The 24,449-nt window shown below is 39.9% G+C and overlaps 1 protein-coding gene across 9 annotated transcripts in view; it reads left to right on the top strand.

The window, feature by feature from the left end:
* Nucleotides 1-24,449, top strand: part of FRY (FRY microtubule binding protein) — a 540,327-nt gene that overhangs the window by 408,542 nt on the left and 107,336 nt on the right. For all 9 annotated transcript variants that reach the window (XM_024580787.4, XM_053920706.2, XM_053920710.2 and 6 more), the window contains 9 exons: nt 1,224-1,411; nt 2,454-2,548; nt 3,888-4,495; nt 5,254-5,351; nt 5,731-5,901; nt 9,872-10,012; nt 17,251-17,430; nt 19,170-19,331; nt 23,359-23,433. In XM_024580787.4, coding sequence (XP_024436555.2) covers nt 1,224-1,411; nt 2,454-2,548; nt 3,888-4,495; nt 5,254-5,351; nt 5,731-5,901; nt 9,872-10,012; nt 17,251-17,430; nt 19,170-19,331; nt 23,359-23,433 — 1,718 coding nt within the window. The remainder of the gene's footprint in view (nt 1-1,223; nt 1,412-2,453; nt 2,549-3,887; nt 4,496-5,253; nt 5,352-5,730; nt 5,902-9,871; nt 10,013-17,250; nt 17,431-19,169; nt 19,332-23,358; nt 23,434-24,449) is intronic.

The raw sequence follows: 24,449 nt of genomic DNA, 5'->3' as shown, positions 1-24,449 counted from the left end.
CAGCTCATAATGATATAAATAAAGTTTTGTTCACTGCCAGGGGACCTAACCCTACACATAAAATGTCTAAGTAGGAAAACATGTTTTGAAAAACAAAATAAAAACATATTGAACAATTTTGAAACATGACCCATTCACAAGCTGTGACGTGCCTGTGTGGGTTTCATCCTTCATTTTGCACCCCGGCTTTGCCCGAGTCCATTTCCCAGGACCCTTTGTTCACTCTGCAGGAACATTTTCATATCATCAACATGTCCCTAGGCTCCAGCAGCCAAGCGCAACTAAAGAATACACTGAATTATTCCTCCTGATCCACTTTACGTCACCAGCAGATGTGCCACAGAGCCCTCCAGATCAAAGAGACAATCAAAAATCACTGTTTACACCATGTCCTCTGACTCTCATAGCCTGGTTTTCTCCCTGCAGAGAGGCACGGTGAGTGTAAAGCATAATAGCCCAGACATCTGTTATGGGCTTTTCTTCACATTCTTATTTCCCTCTGGTCAGATGGTTTTCTGATGGCCGAGATTCTTTCCATGTTATTGGAAGAACACATATTCTGGTGAAGGTTAATCTACAGCTGCCTTCTCTGCAGTGTCTACATTTTCATATCTGTGCATTTATAAGACATTCTGAGGAGCAGAGACTTGGGTCCAGGCCTTGGTTGTGTTTAGAATTGACTGGATTCGCTAACAGCTTATTCTACATACAGAAGTTCTCAGAACATTTGTTTTTAACAAACTGTCTTATAAAGAAATAAAAGGAGTGAAACTATGCCATTTGAAAAGTAGCACAGAAAAATATTGTAGAGAACTGGAAGGGTGGTATGTAGGAATACACTTGTAAGCACATATGTGTCTAAGCACTTTACTAAGCACTTTAAAGTTGTTGAATTTTCACAAAAATTCCGTGAAATGGATGCTAGTATTCACAAATTAAAGGTAAGGAAACAGGTACATAGAGAATAAGTTTCTCAGAATCTGAAAACTTCTAGTTCAAAACCAGGACCACCTTTCTCCAACACTTCTGAATATTTCTACTACACTTTGTTCCTTAAGATATATTAAAATGTGTGTGTTTGGTTCTTTTTTTATTGTTAATTTTTATATAAGTACCGCTAGGAGATAGCCCTGTGTGGTAAACCTGTTTCAAACCTTCAGATAACTGTTGCCCGACTTTGCAAAGTGGCAGCTGACCTGCTCTCTGGCCTCTTGCTGCCCTAGGCTTCCGTCTGGAGCAGCACTTGAGCGAGGTTGCATTGCAGACAGCCCTGGCAAGCTCTTCAAGGCATTATGCCTGTCGGTCCTTCCAGATATTCCGGGCCATCAAACAACCTCTGTCAGCGCATGCCTTGTCTGACCTTCTCTCAAGATTGGTGGAAGTGATTGGGGAACACGGCGATGAGATTCAGGTAGGAAAGGAAAGACCACCAAACACATCCTGTTTCTCTCACTTCAGAGAGAAGTAGTTAACAACTTTCTCAGAGTCTTGTCTTTTGGATATTCTGGCCTTTTGGATATGTACAGTTCATTTAAACATTTTAGAGGTTGACTTATATATTTACAAAAGTCATTCCCAGAAGTATCGTTGTAGAATCTCCACAGATATTGTCTGTCTTATTCAGGCTAACAACTGAACATTCTTGGGTGAGTCTTCTTTATTGTTTTGTTGTTGGGGGTTTTTTTGGTGTAGGGTAGGAAAATATTGTTTTGTCTTTTTGCCTCTAGCCTAGTTGTTCAATCTCCCCACCAAGAGAAGGGATCTCCATTGTATCTGTGCAAAGCACTAATTACCCTTTTCTGCATGGTCAGCCTTCAGAAAACTGGAAAGAGCTGAAGAAATAGTGGAGAGAGTAGATGCCACAAGACCCTGTAGGTAGAGCCCAGAGACTAGGCCCCTGGGCAGGTTGAAAGCCAGGGGCATTTCCTACTCTGCAGCTTGGGCCAAGCCCTTATTTTCCATCAGAAATGTACCTACATCACAGGAGGCCTGCATATGTATAGACCCTACTTATTTTCCTCCTTCTGGTCATTAGAAGTGCTATTTAAGATGCCACTGAGGCACAGCCCTTACATACACCTCTTAATTTCTACCTTCAGACACTGCAATTCTATGTTGCAAATGCCCTCCATGCCTGTCACCTTCAGCCTTAACCCTCCCTGTTGAATTTCAAATGAAACTGATTCATCTTCTTTGTTATATCTTTGAGTATTTTTTCAAATTTTATATATTATCCTATTATCTTGTAAACAGAAACTAAAGCTAACTTCTGAGCCACCTGAATTTCTTCAGTGACCCTTAAAATTTGTTTTTAAACTTTGTAATTAAAGTAGCAATTACCATCTAACTTTCAACGATATTAACATTATTCGAATAGTTTACATTAAGTTTATGCCCAGGAAGCTAACAGTGGTTACAAGCAGTCCAGAATGTTGTTTCTGCACGTTTTGCAGGGTTACGTAATGGAAGCACTCCTGACTTTGGAAGCTGCTGTGGGTAACTTGTCTGACTGCTTGAAGAACAATGATCTCCTAACTGTATTATCTCGGTGAGAACCAGCTTAATTACATTTTAAAATCAAATATACTGTTCTAAATATTTGGGAGATGGCCAGATTTTGGGCAAAGTCCAAAGAAGAAATCTAGTTTTTGAAGCCTAGGCCTGAAAAAGTATGTATGATATTTTCTTAAGTTAAAAAGAGGGGGAGGGAAGTTATGACGCACACACTTATATACACATTATAAAAGTATTTTAAAATGTCAGGAAGCTAGCCCTGGCAAGGTAGCTCAGTTGTTTGGAGCATCGTCCTGATGTGCCAAGGTTGCAAGTTCAATTCCCAGTCAGGCCACATATAAGAAACAACAGATGAAAGCATACATAAGTAGAAGAACAAGTTGATGTCTCTTTCCCTAAAAATAAATACATAAATTTTAAATGTTAGGAAAATAGATACCAAATGTTACCTCTAAATAATACAAATTACAATTTTTCATTTTTTCCATCTTTATTTTCTCAAATTTTATATAATACTATCCTATTACATTATAAACAGAAACTAAAACTAAAAATTATTTTTAAATGAATTTACTTGCAGAATTTCTACCTTAGGATCTCTTTTCCTTATTTTTTTCATTCCTTTTCTCCTGCTAGTGTTTAATAACCCTTTTAAGGTCATTCACAATTTCATATTCGTTTGTATAATTGAGCGTGCTTCAAATCGAGTCAGGAATGTTATCTTACATCACAGTGGGCCTTGTTTCATCATTAAGTTGAGCATCTTTTATGGATGGGTAAGCTTAATGTGATTACTAACATCATGCATATTTATCTGTATAAACCTACAGATTCATCTAAATGAGTAAAATTTACCAGAATGTTGATAAAGAGTTTTACCTTTTCAGTCTGAAACAGGCTTTGAAATCATTTTTTGTAAAGTAAATGAAAAAACTTCCTTTGACACAAACAGCTACTATTTTCTTTCTTGATAATATTTTCCTTTCTGTTCTTACCAGTGAAATAATAGAATATTGAAGTTTGTATCTATCAGATGCACTTTATTTCTTAAATATTCCTACCCAAATTCAAAAAAAAAAAGATCAATACACTTATGGCCAACTGCTTATATCTTTAACCTTTCAGAAATTGGATGTTAGGATTAGGTTTTGTTGGTGTTAAATTTGATTTTAAGTTTGTTAAGTTTTATTTCTTATACCTTTAAGTTTAAGAAATAAACTTAAAGAATAAGAAAACTTATTTCTTTAAGAGTATGGACAAAAATGAATAGAAATAAGTATTTCCAAAGAATGATTTCCCTCCTTTGTTGTTCATCAGTGGATCTTCACTAAAACACGTTGGCTTTCTACTGAACTTTTTATTTTTGTACCCAGTTCTTCATCACCAGATTTAAGCTCTAGCACTAAACTCACAGCAAGCAGAAAAAGCACAGGACAACTAAATGTGAACCCTGGAACAGCAAGTGGCAACACAGCCACTGCAGAACGGAGCCGTCATCAGAGAAGCTTCTCTGTGCCCAAGAAGTTTGGTGTTGTCGACCGATCCTCAGACCCACCACGGAGTGCCACTCTGGACAGAATCCAGGCTTGTACCCAGCAAGGCCTCTCCTCAAAAACAAGAAGCTCATCTTCCTTGAAGGACACCCTCACAGACCCATCACACATAAACCATCCCACCAACCTGTTGGCCACCATCTTTTGGGTCACCGTGGCCTTGATGGAATCTGATTTTGAGTTTGAGTACCTAATGGCCTTAAGGCTGTTGAACAGACTGCTGGCTCACATGCCACTTGATAAAGCTGAGAACCGAGAAAAACTTGAGAAACTCCAGGCACAGCTCAAGTGGGCAGACTTCTCAGGGTTACAGCAGCTGCTGCTGAAAGGGTTCACCTCTGTCACCACCACGGACCTCACTCTGCAGCTTTTCAGTTTGCTGACACCAGTGTCCAAAGTGTCCATGGTGGACTCATCCCAAGCCATCGGTAAAGCCAACACACTCCCAGTCTTACAATTCTGGTGTTTAGGGCCATGTTTAGCATAATAAGAAAATATGAGCTTACTGCTTTTTAGCCATTCTGCTTACAAATGGTTTGTTGCGACTAGTTTGTTTTATCTTTTAAATTTGTATGTAATAGAAGTCATAATTATTTATATTTTAGAAGATATTTTTAAGGCAATAGCATAAAAGGGACAAAAGTAATATATAAGATATTGGTCATTTCTTTGATTCCCATATCAAACTGCAGATACTGTTGGTTTATTCTATTACTCTTATGCAGACATTGTTTCTCTTTTTTCTTAACTCCTAAATCTTTTATTTTTCTTAGACTTTCTTTTCCTCTTGAGAATTCTCTTGGTTCCCTATTATTTTGAATTAAGCCAAATCAACAAACTAGATTTTTAATATCATGTCATGTGGCCCAGGATTCTTTCAATGGAGCTAGAGCTTATCACAGTGGTGCTAAGCCATTCCTCGTCATTTTACAGTCTTTTTGGTTACATGAATAAGACTTAAATTGATTGGCTTATGTCCTGTCAAACTGGGGCTTCCGTTCATTTTATTCTGCTTTTTAAAATATTGAGGTTGTACATTTTCCAGGATTTTGTTAGACCACATTAAAGCTGCTTCAAAAGACTGTGTTTGCATGGCCTCAAAATGAAATATGTAATGTGCTTTCCCACTGTTAGCAGCTCAAATGCACCATATTCAGCCATTCCCATTGCATCCTCTCTAATCCAGGATTTCCTCTGAATGTCCTGTGTCTCCTGCCGCAGCTGATTCAGCACTTTGAGCACCCCAATCAGTTCTGTAAGGATGTAGCCGACAGGATTGCTCAGGTATGGCATATGGTTCCCCTCAGGCAGACACATCTGGGCCCTCAGCAGGCCCACGATGGTCAGAGAGTCCCAGGCCTGGGGTTGGTAATGAGTTTTATAAAACCTGAAAATAATAACTCATATCGTTCATCATTAACATTCTGGGTGGCTGATGCACACTGTCTCTTTTGGTTCCATTATTGAAAAAGCAGGTGTAAAGAATTTGTGAAAACTACATTAGCTAAATTACTAAGTTAAGCACTTCCACAGCCTACCAAAAATACATGTGTATATACACATAATCTGTTTTCCTGACTGCCAGGACTAATAGCGAAATTGAAGACATTTCTTCCTATTCTTCAGGCCATTTAATCCCAGATTGATTTTTCTCTCCTATAAGGTTTGTTTGGAAGAGAAGAACCCCAAACTTTCCAATCTTGCCCACGTCATGACTCTTTATAAAACACATAGCTACACGAGGGACTGTGCCACCTGGGTCAACGTGGTCTGCCGGTACCTTCATGAAGCATATGCCGACATCACCTTGAACATGGTCACCTACCTGGCAGAGGTAAGCTCTTCCATTAAGGATAAAATCCATTACAGTTTCCCTGGGTGAAATATTCATATGGAACTGATCGGAAGACTTCATATATTGAGCATTTATTATTTTAATACATCATCACAGATGATATATAATATTCCATCTATGTTGGAATCATTTTAAATCCTCACAACCATGCAGTGATATAGATACTGTTATAACAAAGAACCTAAGGCCCAGCCAGGTTCAGTAATCTGACCTAAGTTTAAGGCAGCAGAGCCAGCATTTGAAACGCAGCATAGATGCCTCCACCACTTAAACTTCTTTTTACTTCACAAACACCTGTCAGCGCATGGCAGCAACAAGAAAATGTTATCCTATTATTCTGTGTTCAAATCTTGAAGTTGTTACGTGGCTTGATATGTTTGATGGTTGTGTTCTCTGAACTAATTCACAAAGCACCCATTCTGAAATAACTTTTTATCTTTATGCCTTACATTTGCTTTTAAAAATGGAATGTTTTCTTTTTCCTTCTACAAATGTGTTTCTCCTCTGACTTCAGTGTACATTAGGGCTGGAAATATGCAGCATGTGGGACAAGAGATGACATGTACTTTGTTTAGCAGCTCCAGTCCCCAGCAAGCCTAGTACACAAGTTCAGGAACTCCATGAGGCAAATGACTGAGAACAGCTACCTGTTTAGAATTTTCAGTGCTGCTTCTCCTTAGGGTACGTGCATTCATACCTCTGACAGGGCCTTGTCTGGTGGTAAGGACAGTCCATTTTAACTTTTTTGAGTTATGTCTCCCGCTTAGCGTCCAGATAGGTTTAAGAATCAATTACTTTCTGAAAGTCTCTGCGAGACTGAAAGTCTCTGCCTGGAAGGGCACACATAGTTACCCCGTCCATCAGCATTTATGGTTGGTGCTGCGGAATTTTGATTTGCGATATGGGTCTGAAATATGTGGTCTCTACAGCCCTGATCACTTGCTGTTTTCATCCTCCCATACCTGGCACTTTGGAGAACCTCTCATAAGTGCCACCCGGCTGCTTCTAATTATCACCTTGCTGACATCTGTTCGCACACCTCAGCATACAGGAGTACAGGATAACCGATGTAAATGCCCTGCTTACAAAGGCAGATGGTGCCTATTTTTACAAAGGTGACATGTGAAGCAGCAAGGAGGCAGACTTGTTTGGATTACTAGAGATGAAAGTTTCAGACATATGAAGAGATGTGATATATCCACACAAAGGAATATTATTGAGATTTAAAAAGGAATAAAGTACCAACACATGCTTCGATATAGATGAAGCTTGAAACCATTATGATCAGTGAAAGAAGCCAGGCACGAAAGGGCAAGTATATGATTCCATTACATGATCTATGTAGAACAGGCAAATTTATAGAGACAGACAGGAGAAGAGTAGTTACCAGGGCCTGGGGACAGAGGTAATAAAGAATTATTGTTTTATAGTTTCAGTTTAGGTTGGTGAACAAATTCTGGATATAAACTGTGGTGATGGATGCACAAGAGTGTGAATGTACTTAATGCCACTAAATTGTGCACTTAACAACAGTTAAAATTGTAAATGTTATATTATATATTTACCACAATAAAAAATAAGTAAAAATGGATTACCTCATTTGTTCTTCAGCCCTTATCACAAATTGCCACCAACATGTTTATTATGAACATAACATCCCACCATATATAATACATAATACTGGACTGGCCAAAATGTTCATTTAGTTCTTTTTTGTATGATGGCTCTAGTAGTGCTTGGTTATCTTTAACTTCATTCGAAATAATTTTGTTCAATTGTATTGTGACAGCTGTCATATCAGCATGCATTTAAAAAATATATCAAAATTGGTGAATTTTTGTGCAGCCATTTTACTATTAAAGATGGAAGAAAACACACAGCATTTTCACCATATTATGCTTTATTATTTCAAGAAAGGTAAAAACGCAACTGAAACACAAGAAAAGATTTGTGCAGTGGATGGAGAAGGTGCTGTGACTGATTAAACATGTCAAAAGTGGTTTGTGAAGTTTCTTGGTACTATAGACATTTTGGCCAAATAATTCTTTGCTGTGGGGGTGGGGCTATCTTATGCATTGGAAGATGTTTAGCAGCACCCTGGCCTCTACCCACTAGAAGCCAATAGCAGGAGATGGCCGACATACTCAAAATATCCAAGTCAATAACATTATTGGTGAAAATGAAAAATAGGTCTTTTATAGAAAAAACTAAATGGACTTTTTGGCCAACCCAATAACTCCTATTTCTAGTACTCACCTGTTCTTACAGCTATTGGTCATGCATATACAAATAATTTTATACAGTTGTGGTATTTCCATTGAACCTGTTCACTGAAAACTGACTTTGTGTGTGTATTTCTATGTGTGACACAGCTCACATGGAGTCACTTTAAACGACTGGAATTCTATGAGGTTAATGTAACACATTTGCTTAACTATATTCCTTTTGTTGCTTGTGTTCATAATTTTTTCTATTACAAATGGTTCTTTTATGTAGACTTTTCATCAGATCCTATTTGATCATTTCTTCTGGTGGCAATTCCCAAAGTAACTGTCCAGGTAAAGGGCTGGATATGTGGATATGTTCATAGTTCTACACATTCGGGAAACTAGTCTTCACAGAGATTTTCCGAATTTACAGTACTACAATGTATAAATAGTCTTGTTTTCCCCTACTCCCACTAAATTTTGTCATTCTATTTATGTATTATTTTGGGTACTTTAAAATTATTCTCTTGATGTATTTCATTTCTAGCAAATATGTTCTTTTCCCGCACACTAGATTTGCATAGTTGTGTATTTCCTCATGTGTTAACTGCTCAGTTATTTCTTTTGACCATTTTTGATATGGAATTTTAGCATTTATTTGAATTATTTCTATTCAGTTTGAACCTTTTATCGCGGTGTCTGTCACATATACTCATTATTGTGCTTTTCTTTTTGAAAATATCATTGATTATTTTTCTGATTATAAAAGCAGTATATGTTCAACACAGAAAATTTCAAAGGTACAGAAAAGTTTAAAAAACAATTTAAAAAGTATCCAATAATTCTATTATTTAGAGAGAAACACTATTAACATTTTCTTGGGGGTTTTTCCAAAGTTATTTCTATATAACATACACATTGATATCAATACTGTCATCTTATTATGGAGAAATTATCTAAACTTCCTCTTTCCTTTTTTGATTTTATTGCAGTGACATTGGTTAATAAAATGATATAGGTTTTCAGGTGTACATTTCTATAATACAACTTCATCTTCCACTTAATGTTATCTGATATCCTGCACTATCTTTACAAATGTCGTGCTATTGACTACATGATATTTCATCACATAATTCACCATAACTTGTATATCCATTTCCCTGGTGATCCACATTTGAATTGCTTACACGGCTTTCTTGTTTTGTGTTGTGTGGGTGTTTTGTTTTCACCATTATAAATAATGCCATGTGAAACCTCATACATAAGTCTCAGTGTTTATCTCTAGGTCTGGAAACGTTCCTAAAAGTGTAATCACTATTTCAAAAGATTTGAACCATTTCAGTACTCTTGATTTCAAATGCCAAATTATCCAATTTACTTGTCCACTGATGTGTAAGAATTCCCATCATATATCCTCACCATTACTAATATCAATGTCTTATCTTTCCCAATACTATAACTGATAAGTTGCATCTTTTGTTTTTATTTTTAATTTTCAATAATTAGTGGTATTTGATGTTTTCTTTTGAGTAAGCATCAAGGTCTACTTTGTTGTATTCCGTTATGTGAATATTATGTTTATATATTCAGACCCACACACATGCTCTTTGACAATATCTTCATTTCTTCAGTAATTAATTCCCCTCTAAAGAACTGTGCAATCATGAAAGTATTGGGAAGGGTTGGTGCTTCTGTGTGAAACTCTGCCATCAGACTGACTCAGGCTGTGCCTCCCCACACAGCTGCTGGAGAAGGGCCTCCCGAGCATGCAGCAGCCCCTCCTCCAGGTCATCTACAGCCTGCTCAGCTACATGGACCTTTCGGTTGTTCCTGTAAAGCAGTTTAACATGGAAGTTCTGAAGACCATTGAGAAATATGTGCAAGTGAGTATTTAAATAACTGCACTTAGGAACCAGGGAGTCATTACAGAAAGACCAAGTTCTCACATGTAGCTTGTGCTCGACCATGCATTTGAATATTCATCGATATTCTAACACACTGAGACAGTCAAGAGTGGTAGCTGACCACTCTTGGTCAGACAAGTGGCACACTGAGAAGACAGACAGGACCAGGCCCTGATGCATTTCTTCAAGAACACAGTTATGCCTCTTGGGGCTTACAGGTTGGGTATTAAAAGCACACACCTGGCTGGGAGGGCAGGGCCAGAGTCTTATTTGTAGTTTCCCATTTCAAAGAACGAAAAGGGAGAAGGAATTTGCATGTCCCTGGTTCTAGACCAGGTGTTTCAACAAGCAAAGTTGAGGGAAGAAAGGTTAAGTAACTTGTATAAATGTACCTGAAAATACTCCAACAAACAAACCAAAGAAAATGTTGGGATAAAAAAATCAAGGTGACAAAATGCACATGGGGATTCATTTTACTACACTCTCTGCTTTGTGTATATTTGAATATTTCTTTAATAAACAGCCTTTTACAAAAAATTTAAGACTACCTTGTTATACCATACACAAGAATAAACATAAAAATCCTAGAAGAAAACATAGGCAGTAAAATTTATGACATTTTGCATAGCGATATTTTTTCTGACATATCTCCTGGGGCAAGGGAAACAAAAGAAAAAATAAACAAGAGGAACTACATCAAACTGAAAAGTTTTTGCAAATCAAAGGAAACCATCAATTAGAAGAAAAGACAACCTACTGAATGGGGTAACATATTCGCCATTGACACATCTGGTAAGGGCTCAATATCCAAAATTTATAAGGAACTCAGACAATAGCAGAAAAACAAATAATCCAATTAAAAAATAAGGAAAGGACCTGAATAGACACTTCTCCAAGGAATATATACATATGACCAATTGACACATGAAAAGATGCTCAACATCACTAATCATCAGAGAGATGCAAAATAAAACCAGCAATGAGATACCTCCTCACACCTGTCAGCAGAATGACTATCATCAATAAATCAACAAACAAGTGTTGATGAGGATGTGGGAGAAAAGGGAAACCTCGTATGTTGTTTGTGGGAATGTAGATTGTGCAGCCATTGTGGAAAACAGTGTGGAGGTTCCTCAAAAATTAAAAATGAAGTTGCCTTATGAACCAGTGATTCCATTTCTGATAATGTATCCAAGGAAACCCAAAACATTAATTCAAAAGAACATATGCACCTCTATGTTCATTGCAGCATTATTTACAATAGTCAAGAATGGAGGCAACCCAAGTGCCCATCAGTAGATGAGCAGATAAAAAACCTGTGGCACATTACACAATGGAATACTTACTTGGCCATAAAAAAGAAGGAAATCTCACCCTTTGTGACAGCATGGACGGACCTGGAGAGCATTGTGCTAAGTGAAATAAGCCAGTCAGAGAAAAACAAGTACCATATGATTTCACTTATTTGTGGAATCTAATCATCAAAATAAACAAAATAGAAACAGACTCATAGATACAGAGAACAGATTGACTGCTGTCAGAAGGGAGAGGGGTTGGGGACTGGGTTACAATAGACTGGCTTCCGGCCAAGATGGAGGCGTAGGTAGACACACTGCGCTTCCTCGCACAACCAAAAGAAGGACAACAACAATTTAAAAACAAAAAACAACCAGAACTGACAGAAAATCGAACCTCACGGAAGTCCGACAACCAAAGAGATAAAGAAGAAACATTCATCCAGACTGGTAGGAGGGGCAGAGACGGGCAGCCAGCAGAGAGGACTCCCGGCAATGCAGCCGGCCCCAGAGAGGTGGAGGATTGTGGAAGAACAAGGCAGGCAGTGCGACCACTAGCAGACCCCGTGGCCCCACATTCGCGCATAGATAAACCAGGAGGAACGGTGGGGGAGCTAAACAGAACACACAACCTAGGCTCCAGCGTGGGGGAAATAAAGCCTCAAACCTCTGATTGAAAACACCCGTGGGAGTTGAGGCGGCAGCAGAAGAAACTCTCAGCCTCACAGGAGAGGTCGTTGGAGAGACCCACAGGGGCCTAGAGCCTGCACAAGCCCACCCACTCAGGAATCAGCACTAGAGGGGTCCAGTTTGATTGTGGGTAGTGGAGGGAGTGACTGAAATCTGGCAGAGAGTGGAGCAAGCGCCATTGCTCCCTCTCAGCCCCTCCCCAACGTACAGCATCACAGCACAGCGACCAGGGTTACCCCGCCCTGGTGAACACCTAAGGCTCCGCCCCTTTACATAACAGGCAGGCCAAGACAAAAAAAAAATGGCCCAAATGAAAGAACAGATCAAAGCTCCAGAAATAATACAGCTAAGCAGTGAACAGATAGCCAACCTATCAGATGCACAGTTCAAAACACTGGTAATCAGGAAGCTCACAGAATTGGTTGAATTTGGTCGCAAATTAGATGAAAAAATGAAGGCTATGCTAAGAGAAACAAAGGAAAATGTACAGGGAACCAATAGTGATGCAAAGGAAACTGGGACTCAAATCAATGGTGTGGACTAGAAGGAAGAAAGAAACATTCAACCAGAAAAGAATGAAGAAAGAAGAACTCAAAAAAATGAGGAGAGGCTTAGGAACCTCCAAGACATCTTTAAACATTCCAACATCCAAATTATATGGGTGCCAGAAGGAGAAGAGGAAGAACAAAAAAATTGAAAACTTATTTGAACAAATAATGAAGGAGAACTTCCCCAGTCTGGCAAAGGAAATAGACTTCCAGAAAGTCGAGGAAGCTCAGAGAGTCCCAAAGAAGCTGGACCCAAGGAGGAACACACCAAAGCACATCACCATTACATTACCCAAGATGAAACAGAAGGAGAGAACCTTAGAAGCAGTAAGAGAAAAGGACACACTTACCTACAAAGGAGTTCCCATAAGACTGTCAGCTGATTTCTTAAAAGAGACCTTACAGGCAAGAAGGGGCTGGCAAGAAGTATTCCAAGTCATGAAAGGCAAGGACCTACATCCAAGATTACTCTATCCAGCAAAGCTCTCATTTAGAATGGAAGGGCAGATAAAGTGCTTCTCAGATAAGGTCAAGTTCAAGGAGTTCATCATCACCAAGCCCTTATTATATGAAATGTTAAAGGGATTTATCTACAAAAAAGAAGATAAAAATATAAACAGTAAAAATGACAGCAAACTCACGGTTATTAATGACCACATCTGAAACAAAAACAAAAGCAAACTAAGCAAACAACTAGAACAGGAACAGAACCACAGAAATGGAGATCACATGAAAGGTTATCAATAGGGGAGTGGGAGGGGGAGAGAGTGGGGAAAGGTACAGAGAATAAGTAGCATAAATGGTAGGTAGAAAATAGACAGGGGAAGGCTAAGAATAGTATAGGAAATGTAGAAGCCAAAGAACTTATAAGTATGACCCATGGACATGAACTATAGGGGGGAATGTGGGAGGGAGGGGGTGGGTGTGGTAGAGTGGAATGAAGGGGAGGAAATGGGACAACTGTAATAGCATAATCAATAAAGATATTTAAAAAATAAAAAGTAAAGAAACAAAAAAATAGTGAAAGGATTAAGAAGTGCAAATTGTTAGTTACAGAATAGTCACAGAGAAGAGGCTTGCAGCATGGGGAATGGTATCGAGATGACAGTATGGGGCCAGGAGTGTGCTTTGGGTAGCAGGGGGACCACTTTGTAGAGTTCATGGTTTTCTGGCCACTTTGCTGCACATCTGAAACTGATACAGAATGGTACTGAATATAAACTGGTTAAAAAAATTAAGTTAAAAAAAATAAAGAATCTGGCCTCAAGATCTCAGTCAGTAAATGGTGGAGCTGGTATTTGAACCCAGGTCCACCTGGTTCCAGAGCCAATGCCTCTTTTCTTATATGGGCACCCTTCCAAGCAGGACACTTGCTGAACATCAATAAACACCTGCAGATTGATTTTTCAAAACCTTACCTGAGACTATGAGGGGAAAAAAAGGAAAGAAACAAAAATTTTTTAAAAGAAATATTAAGAGATCAAACAGGCTGGAACAACTTTCTAGAACCTGGAAGTTAGTATGAAACTCATGACTGCAGACTAAAGATGTGGTGGCCCCAGGCCATGGGGAGCAGTGTGGGGTCACCATGGGGTGAAGGGGGAAGGGCCAAGCCTAGGAGTATAGACATCCTTCTTGTCACCTCTAGCCAGGTTCTTTGTTGTTTGTTTGGTTTTGCCTCAGGAGAGTTCAAGAGCAAATTCTAGGTTTTCTCTGGTTAAACTTATTGACAAAGCCATTCAATGTAATTTTAGACATTTGTTTCTGTCATCACTTCACCAGTCTTATTTGTTAATATTATTTAATGCTTAAAAGTGATTTCTAAGCTTTTTTTTTTCATTTTTCAGGTGGCCTTGGTCCAATAATAGTTGTGCCATATAGTAGGTATTAGATGATACTTTCTCACTTCCCAGCATTCATGGGTGACAGAGGATCGGTTCACACCAATCATCTGCCCCATTTCACAGCTTTACTGGGCTGATATTTATCCTAAGCCTGTGGGCCATCTCTGGTACTAGAAATCTTAAATGGTAGCTAATTTCACATTTAAACCATGACCTCTCTTGTGCAAATTGAACAGCAAAAGAAACATGTTTTACATCATGTGCTTTTATCCCAAAGCTTAGGTAAATAATAATAATAGCTTTTACCAAGTCAGTTTATGTATGTTCAATATTTTTTGTGGGAGAAGTACCTCATGCAGTCAGCCTGGGAGTTGTCTGGGAGACAAAGAAGGTAAAGCAAAGTGAGTCTTACAGGAAGAGTGGGCATTTGACAAACCTATAAGGAGAGGAAGGACATTCCAGAACAAGGAAACAGCCTGAGTAAAGGCACAGCGGCTAAGGGAATCGGCCTGGTTTGGGGAGCTCCAGGGGTGGCTTGGGGAAGATCACCCCTGTAGGCTCCACCCTGTCCACCAGAGGGAGGTCTTGAAGGAGTGTAGGCAGGAAAGTAACATGGTCTGAAGAGTTCTAGAAAGACCACTGTATGTACCAGTCCAGTTCTCCCAACGCCATTTACTGAATAGGCTATCTTTACTCCCTCCATTTTATTTTTCTGCCCCCTTTGTCAAATATTAACTGACCATAGAGACTTGGGTTTCTTTCTGGGCTCTCTGTTCTGTTCCATTGATTTGTGTGTCTGTTCTTGCCAGTACCAGACTGCTTTGATTACAGTGGCCTGGTAATATAGTTTGATGTTAAGTACTATGATCCTTCCTACTTTGTTCTTCTTTCTCAAAATTGCTGAGGCTATTCAGGGTCTTTTATGGTCCCACATAAATTCTTGAAATATTTGTTCTAAATCTGTGAAATATGTCATTGATGTTTTATTTTTCTTTAAATATTTTATTTATTTATTTTTAGACAGAGGATAAGGGAGGGAGAAAGAGAAGGAGAAAAGCATCAATGTGTGCTTGCCTCTTGCATGCCCCCTACTGGGGACCTGACCCACAACTCAGGCATGTGCCCTGATTGTGAATCGAACCAGCGACCCTTTGGCTCACAGGTCAGCACTCAATCTACTGAACCACACCAGCCAGGGCTGTCATTGATATTTTAATAGGGATTGCATTGAATCTATAGATTGCTTTGGGTAGTGTGGACATTTTAATGATATTAATTCTTCCAGTCCATGAACACAGTATATGCTTCCATTTATCTGTGTCTTTCTTAATTTCTTCCTTCCATGTACTATAGTTTTCCAAGTATAGGTCTTTTACCTCCTTGGTTAAGTTTATCCCTAGGTACTTTATTTTCTTGTTTCTATAGTAAATGGGGGACTTTCCCCCCTAGTTTCTGTTTCTGATATTTCATTGTTGGTGTACAAAAATGCCTTTGATTTCTGAATGTTGACTTTGTATCCCACTGTTTTGCCAAATTCACATATTAGGTCCAGTAGTTTTTTGGTGGAGCCTATAGGATTTTCTGTGTACACTATCATGTCATCTACAAACAGTGACAGTTTTACTTCCTCCCTTCTAGTTTGGATGCCTTTTATTTCTTTTTCTTGCCTGATCATTGACAGCATGGATGGAACTGGAGTATATTATGCTAAGTGAAATAAACCAGGCAATGAAAGACAAATACCACATGACCTCACCTATAAGTGGAACCTAATAAACAGAAAAAACAAAGGAGCAAAAAAGTGGAAACAAGGAACAGACTGACAGTGACCAGAGGGGAGAAGGGAGGGGGATAATGGGGGGAAAGAAGGGGAAGGATTTAATCAACAAACAGGTATAAATGACCCATGTACTTGGACAGCAGGGTGGGGACTCACTGTGGGAGGGGGGAGCGGGGGGTGGGGGGCAAGGTAGAGGAGAGCAATGGGGGGGGGGAGGAAATTGCAACAACTGTAATAGAACAACAATAAAGAAGGAGGAGGAGGAGGAGAAGAAAAGGAAGGAAGGAAGGAAAGGGAGGGAGGGAGGAAAGGGGGGGAGAGAGAGAAGAAAGAAAAGAAAGAAAGAAAGACCACTGTAGCCAGTGTAGGCGTGATAGACTTAAGTAAAGACTGCCAGCAGGGAGACCAGTTAAGAGTTCATTAAATAAACCAGGTGGTGGCTGGAGAGAATTTAACTGAGCCAGTGCCAGCAGGAATGGCAAGGAGGGATCACATTATCAGGAGAGAGGGACAGAAAGGAATAAAGAATAACTCCCAGATTCCTGGATTAGGTCATAAGGAATATGAGGAGTGGAAAGAGAAGAGGACTAAGGGCAGAGACCCGGTGCCCAGGAACAAATGGAGTTGGAAGAGCCTGAGAAGTGGGGGAAAGAGTGAGGGAGACTGGAAAGTGGGGGTGGGGGTTATGGGCATGGAGAGAATTTTGAGAGCGAGTGGTCAGTAGCATAAATGCATTAAGGATTCTTTGGGTCAGGGTTTGTTTTTTGCTTTTTGTTTTTCAAATTAAAGAGGCACTTCATTAGCAAAACTGATACCTTATTTTAAAATGTATTTATTTGAATATGGACAAAATTGGTCTTTTTATTTGCTTGTTCCTTAAATATAGGTTATCTTATATATAAATTGTTTTTTTATGTCATTTGCCTTTTACTTATCATGAAATTTCCTGCACTGTTTTAAATCAGTGACTTCTGACTGGTCACGAGACATTTCAGTAGCTAGCATTATCATTTAAAAAAATGAGATTATTATTAACCATTGGATGCTTTATTTCTCTCAGAGTGTTCACTGGAGAGAAGCTTTGAATATCTTGAAGCTGGTAGTGTCTCGGTCGGCCAGCCTCGTTTTGCCATCCTACCAGCACAGTGAGCTGTCAAAGATAGAAATACATCGAGTGTGGACCAGTGCTTCTAAAGAATTACCTGGGAAAACCCTGGACTTCCACTTCGACATTTCAGAGGCAGGTTAACTGTTTCTGTACACTTAGCATGAATATATAGTGCAAAGATCACAAGTAGCTGCCTTGGGCAAGAAAACCTAGCTGTACATTTGCTTCTTATGAAGACTGACTTCGAAGGCCTGAATTAGCTTGCTTTTTAAGAACACATTGAGTGTTCTCAACTACTGTTTTTCAAATTAAGGAGGCATATTCACTGGGGCTCTCAATTTGCAGCTTTTACAAATAGAAGCTAGCCTTGATTATATAAAAAAATGATTTTTAAAGAGATAACTATAAAATGGAATGTTCTCCAGCATTTTAAACTATGACCCTCACTCATTCTTTTCTGGCGACTGGTGTATCCTGTCTCTTTATAGACAACCGTGTTCCCTGAATTGCAGCCAGACCAGCCAATGACTGAGATTTTCAGGAATACAGAATTCACCTTTGTAGTTTCTTCCCTAAGCCTCACTACTTTTTAAACTACAAAATTATCTAAAGTGTTGCTTTGTGGAAAGGGGACTATGTGGTGGGAGGAGGGCACCAGTGAACCAAGCTAAAGAGTCAGGGAGAAAAGAGAGGGCAGAAAGTAGTCAGACGTACCTGCCAGTTCGGGAATGAACATATGAAGGCCTGTACTTAACCAACTTAGTCGAAGATGTAAAAATACTCTGCTTCCCTGTGTTTCCTACCCCATGACCCATAGCCCCCCAAAGCAGAAACTATGCTCTGTCCATTTTGTAACCAGGGTCTGGCTCATGGTAGGTACATAAGCATTCTTCAACCCTGCTGAATGAATAAATTCACTGAAGGAAACAACCAGAACTTACTCTATGAAGCAGGTGTGTCCAGGTTGGGTTTTCTCACACAGTGCTCTCACTGACCTTTTATCATTTCAGTGGTCAGCACGATACACTATGTTGCTGCCATGGTGATACCTTCATCTCTGTTCAGTTTGTATATCATAATAAGGTATTGAATCGATACTTTTCAGTTTTTAACATTTTTTACATGGCTAGGAGGGAAAAGTTTATTCTTTGTCTTAAGTTTATTCTGTTCCAAAGAGGAAAAAAAGTCATACAGCCAGTCAGCTGCACACCCAAGAGACCTGGATATTCCAGAATGATGAGCCTGGAGAGCCAGGTGTAGAATCACCTGTTGGCTTCTGCCGCCCGCAGATGTAGGCCCTCAAGCTGGTCTGTGCACAGAACACCTCCTTGCACTAATTTGGGAGCTGCTGCCCACCCAGCCACCGAACTCCAGGACTCTGAGGAAATGAAGTTTCTGAAGCTTTGTCCAAGTACCTGGCCCTGACCTTAGTCATTTACAAATTGAAATGGTGTAAATAACTTAAATACATTTTTAAGTAACTGAGAGTGTATAAAGGTTGGGAAGAAGGGAAGGACTTTTGATCTCTTGTTATGACTACAAGAAATTTTTTCAAGCTTAAACACCTGACAACTGACTCCTTGTTTCCCTGAATGTTCTGCTTCTAATCTTCATCAGTGGTTTCTAAAGCATCTTTAAGAACAAGCAATTGGATTTGTTTTCAACTGTTACAGAGGGTGGGAAAATGTTGAAGATGCAAAACGACTTAGAATGTATATTTGAACCTCAGGAAAATGAACCTACTTGTAACATTGAACTTCTCTAATTTCTAATCAAATAAGCAATTATTGGTTGCTGCTAGGTAGAGGAATTCCACGCTCCAGAGAAGTTTTAATGTGATAGAAGAGCATGTGCTTTGTGTTCTTTCTAAGACGCCAATCATCGGGAGGCGATATGATGAACTGCAGAACTCTTCCGGCCGTGATGGGAAGCCCAGGGCTGTGGCCGTCACCCGGAGCACATCCTCCACTTCGTCAGGCTCCAACTCCAACGTCCTCGTTCCTGTAAGCTGGAAGAGGCCCCAGTATTCTCAGGTACAGAATCCTGGACTTACAGGATTGGAGGGGAGCCTGGGGACCAACTGAGCCAATGGCCCATGTGATAGGGACACTCACCATCCCAGCCTTGCCTGTCTGGGCACGGACACCAGTGGTGAGGATCTCCAGATTTCCAGGGGAACCCATTTTCTGTTTGAACAGCTCCTTGCATGGAGTTAGAGTCTGACACTTTGTTGCTTTGACTCAATGGCTTAGAAAGTGAAATCTGATCTCTTTCACAATGTGGTCCTTCCAACATTTAAAGAACCCCGGCCCCCTCTGCCACTTACCCAAATGGGTCCTTTCTTTTCCATGTAACACAGCCTTGGCTCTCTCAATCAGTTCTCTATGATGGGCTGCAATCCAGTGAAATTCTGGCCACTATCTTCTGAGCATGCCCTCCACTCATGGTCCCCGTGCAGTCTGAGTCACACAGAGCAAACCAGCTAGCTTCCAGGTGTCTGTTAGCACAGCCTAAGAGTATTCACTGTGGGTGCCTGCACCTTTGTACTGATGTCATTGTACAGTTAAGTAAAACCTTGCTTCATAGGGCTCTTTTGGTAACATGTGACAGAAGCCCAGGGAAAAAGTACCTTAAATGGGAAAGGAATTTATTAACGTATGTGTCTTAGCTTCGGGTTCAGCTGGATTCTAGTACACCAACTCAGGAGCTAGATCCCTAGACTCTCTCTTCTTCTCACTGTCCGCACCTGCCCTTCCCAGGCTTGGCCCTGCTTTCCTTTCTGTTGGCGCCATTTTCAGGCAGGCTCTTCTTAGATTTCCATGGTTTTCATCTCTGATGACTTTAAGACAGAGGCCTTCCCTCACCACACACATAACAATTCTAGAAAAAGGACTTGATTCTTGTGTGAGGGAAGCAGAGCCCCAAGAAAGAAGTGGTTGCTAGGCATGAAAAACACTTAGTGTGCCCAGTAGGACTCACCTTCACTCCCAAAGATCAGAAAAATGGATCATACCCAGGCACCTGCTGGAACCTCAGTGAGTGTTCACAGAGTTGCTGCATGGGGAGTCAACTATGCTTTATTGGGGATTTGGCAAAGAGAAGAAAAATGTGCAGTCCTATTCCATGTTCCTCTCTGTTGATTCCTTCCCAGAATTATAAAAAGCTCACTAAAACTTAGGGAAAGAAGTTACAAATCTCTTGCCTCTTTCAACATTCTTCAACACTGAGAAGACACCGTGCTGAGTATCTCTTCTATAATTTGAACAAAAGGATGCAGTGAACTGAGTTTCATGAATACATGTCTGTGAGAGACATTGGCCTCCTAGAAGTCGCCACATAAATTAAATCAGATTAAAAAGGGAAAGATCATTCTAAAGAGTTTAGGAAGATTGCTTTAAGAGCAATTCTGAAGTACATAAACATTTTTAAGGCTCTGGACACTCTTTTTATTCTCAAACCACCAATTATCCTGAGACCTTGTTGATCTGTGTCATTGGAAAATGTGAAGTCTTACAGAAGAATCTGCATGTTTAAGGCACTGAAATACAAGGTTTATGAAGAAAACCAAAAGGAGTTGAAGCTATTTAACTTTAGGAAGAATAGATTGAAAAAGATTGAATACAGCTTGCAAATAATTTCAATTTTTTGCATGCATAATTATTTTTAATTAAAAATATAAATTAAGACTTCCAGGCAAGATGGAGGCATAGGTAGACACACTGTGCCTCCTCGCACAACCAAAAGAATGACAACAACAAATTACAAACAAAAAACAACCAGAACTGACAGAAAATTGAACTGTATGGAAGTCTGACAACCAAGGAGTTAAAGAAGACACATTCATCCAGATGGGCAGGAAAGGTAGACATGCGCAGCGGGACGGGTGGAGAGGACTTGCAGCAAGGCGGCAGCTGGCGGACCTGACAAGGCCACGGCTGGTGGAGCAGGCAGTCCCACATTCACACACAGATAAACCGAGAGGAACAATTAGGGAGTGAAACAGACCACACAACCCAGGGTTCCAGTGTGGGGAAATGAAGCCTCAAACCACTGATTGAAAACACCTCTGGGGGTTGAGGCGGCAGCGGGAGAAACTCCCAGCCTCACAGGAGACCCACAGGGTCCTAGAATGTACACAAACCACCCACCCGGGAATCAACACCAGAAGGGCCCGCTTTGCTTGTGGGTAGCAGGGGAAGTGACTGAAATCAGGCAGAGATCGGAGCAAGTGCCATTGTTCCCTCTCAGACCCCTCCCCCATGTACAGTGACACAACACAGGGACATGGTTTACCCCTCTCTGGGGTAACGGTGAACACCTAAGGCTCTGCCCGTTACTATGTAACAGGTGTGTCTGGACAAAAAAATGGCCCAAATGAAAGAATAGATCAAAGCTCCAGAAAAAATACAACTAAGCAACGAAGAGATAGCCAACCTATCAGATGCACAGTTCAAAACACTGGTAATCAGGATGCTCACAGAATTGGTTAAATTTAGTCGCAAATTAGATTTAAAAAATGAAGGCTATGCTAAGTGAAATAAAGGAAAATGTTCAGGGAACCAATAGTGATGGGAAGGAAACTGAGACTCAAATCAATGGTGTGGACCAGAAGTAAGAAAGAAACATCCAACCAGAAAAGAATGAAGAAACAGGAATTCAAACAAATGAGGAGAGGCTTAGGAACCTCCAGGACATCTTTAAATTCCAACATCTGAATTATAGCGGTACCAGAAGGAGAAGAGGAAGAGCAACAAATTGAAAACTTATTTGAACAAATAACGAAGGAGAACTTGGCTATCTCTTCATTGCTTAGTTCTGTTTTTTGGAGCTTTGATCTGTTCTTTCATTTGGGCCATATTTTTTTGTCTCACCCCCCTTTTATATTCTAAGGGGCGGAGCCTTAGGTATTCACCAGGGTGAGGCAACCCAGGTTGCTGCGTTGTGGTACGGTATGTGGGGGAGGGGTCTAAAAGGTAATGATGTGGATGGCTTGCCTTGGCTGGCTTTCAGTCACTTCCCCCCACTACCCACAATCAAATTAGGCCCTTCTGGTCTGATTCCTGGGTGTGTGGGCCTGTGTACATTCTGAGTCCCTGTGGGTCTCTCCAACAAACTCTCCTAAGAGGCTGAGGGGCTCTACCCACCACCACAATTCCCACTGAATTTTACAGCCAGTGGTTTTGAGGTTTTATTTCCCCACGCTGAAACCCTGGATTGCGCAGTCTGTCTCACTCCCTAGTTGTTCCTCCCAGTTTATCTGCACACAAATGTGGGACCACCCAGTCCACCAGCCACTGCCTTGCTGTTCATCCTCTCCACCCTGCTGCCCATCTCCAGCCCTCCTACCAGTCTGAATGAATGTTTCTTCTTTAACTCCTTGGTTGTCAGATTTCTATACAGTTCAAGTTCCTGGCAGTTCTGGTTGTTCTTTGCCCTTAATTTTGTTGTTGTCCTTCTTTTGGTTGTGCAAGGAGGCAAAGTGTATCTACTTCCACCTCTCTCTTGGCCAGAAGTCTCCTAATTTAGTTGTAGTTTTGGGGTTTTTTTTTTTAATTCTGCACAAGGTCGTCTTCCCTTTAAGGAAAGTAGGTTTGTGTTGTAACAAAACAGATATAATTTAGGTGTAAGGAAAGCCTTGCTGATGATGTAGGTTTTAGCATACGAGAAAATATTATCAAGGAAAGGAGTGAATATCTACTGAAAAATCCTGAGGTTGATTTTCAGGCCTTGACCCCCATCTTGGGAAAACTTAGATCAGCAACTGTACCATAGAAACAGAAGGTGACCCACATTTTAAATTTTCAAATAGTCAATTTTTATATGTTAAAAGGAACAGGTAAAATTAACTTAATAACATATTTTACTTAACTGAATATGTTAAAATATTTCAACATGTAATCAATGTTTCATAATTATTCATGAGATTTTCTACATTCTTTTTTCATACCAAGTCTGTATGTATTTTATATCTCAGTTCTCATGGGCCACATTCCCAGCATGATAGCCCTGTGTTTAAGAGCAGATCTGGTCATAAATGCCACCTGTGTGTTTCTCTTCCAGAAGAGGACAAAGGAGAAGTTGGTGCACGTTCTTTCACTGTGTGGCCAGGAGGTGGGATTGAGCAAAAACCCATCAGTAAGTTCTATTACGTATCACATGTACTTTGGTATCATTTCTTTTTACATTTGGTCAAAACAAGTTTAGCAGATTTACTTATGTATTACAAGTGTAATATCTATCATCTAGATCAAACCCCTATATCATCTCTTCCCACACCATTGTTTTCAGTCTCAACTTAGTTCAGGAACAATGAAAAATTTTGCTGGCTATTTGCTCCAGTTGGTCTATAAATACTCAGTTATTTTCATTTTTAAAAATTTCTTAGTTTTCTTAATAAAAATGCCCAGCTTCCTGAAAATATGTCCAGCATATATGGGAATAATAATATATAAAATTATTCCTTTTGGGTATAATTTTACTCTATATACAGAACTCTCACTGTGATGTCATTATTTTACTCACATACAATAAGGTGAAAATAATGATATGTTATCATGTTTTTTGTCTCATATAAGCTTCTACTGAGGTTACAGGTTAGCCCTGACTGGTGTGGTTCAGTTGGTTGGGTGTTCCACAAAGTGAAAGGTTGTGGGTTCGATTCCCACTCAGGGCACATACCTGTGTTGCAGGTTCAGTCCCTGTTTGGGGCACGTATGATAGGCAACCAATCAATGTTTCTCTCCCTCTGTCTCTTCCTCTCTTCCCTTCTCTCTAAAAATAAATAAATGAAATCCTTTTAAAAAAGCCATACCATCGGGCTTTGGAATATATGAATAATTATATTAGAAGTCAGCTTCTGATGTCCTTCTAAAGTTTAAAAGAATTCAAATTGTGTATGTGACTCTATTGTAGCAAAAGCAATAAAAATCTCAGGGTCTGATTTCACCATGTATGGTATTTTTATTTCATCTTATCGTGGCATCTTGTTATTAACCCATCCCCCAAAAACTCAAGCTAAATAATTTCCCAAATAAAGTAAGAGTTACCAAACAGTTTCTCTAAGGAAACAGTAGCTGCTAATATAATTCGTGAGCAGGTGAAATATTAGAGAACTTGTAAATACTTGCTAAAGTGCAAATGTGACTCAGCCA

The sequence above is a fragment of the Desmodus rotundus genome, chromosome 3, assembly GCF_022682495.2.
Source record: "Desmodus rotundus isolate HL8 chromosome 3, HLdesRot8A.1, whole genome shotgun sequence".
Lineage (NCBI taxonomy): Eukaryota > Metazoa > Chordata > Mammalia > Chiroptera > Phyllostomidae > Desmodus > Desmodus rotundus.
Note: the sequence above shows the minus strand (reverse complement) of the source record. Positions and strands in the feature narration are given on the sequence as shown.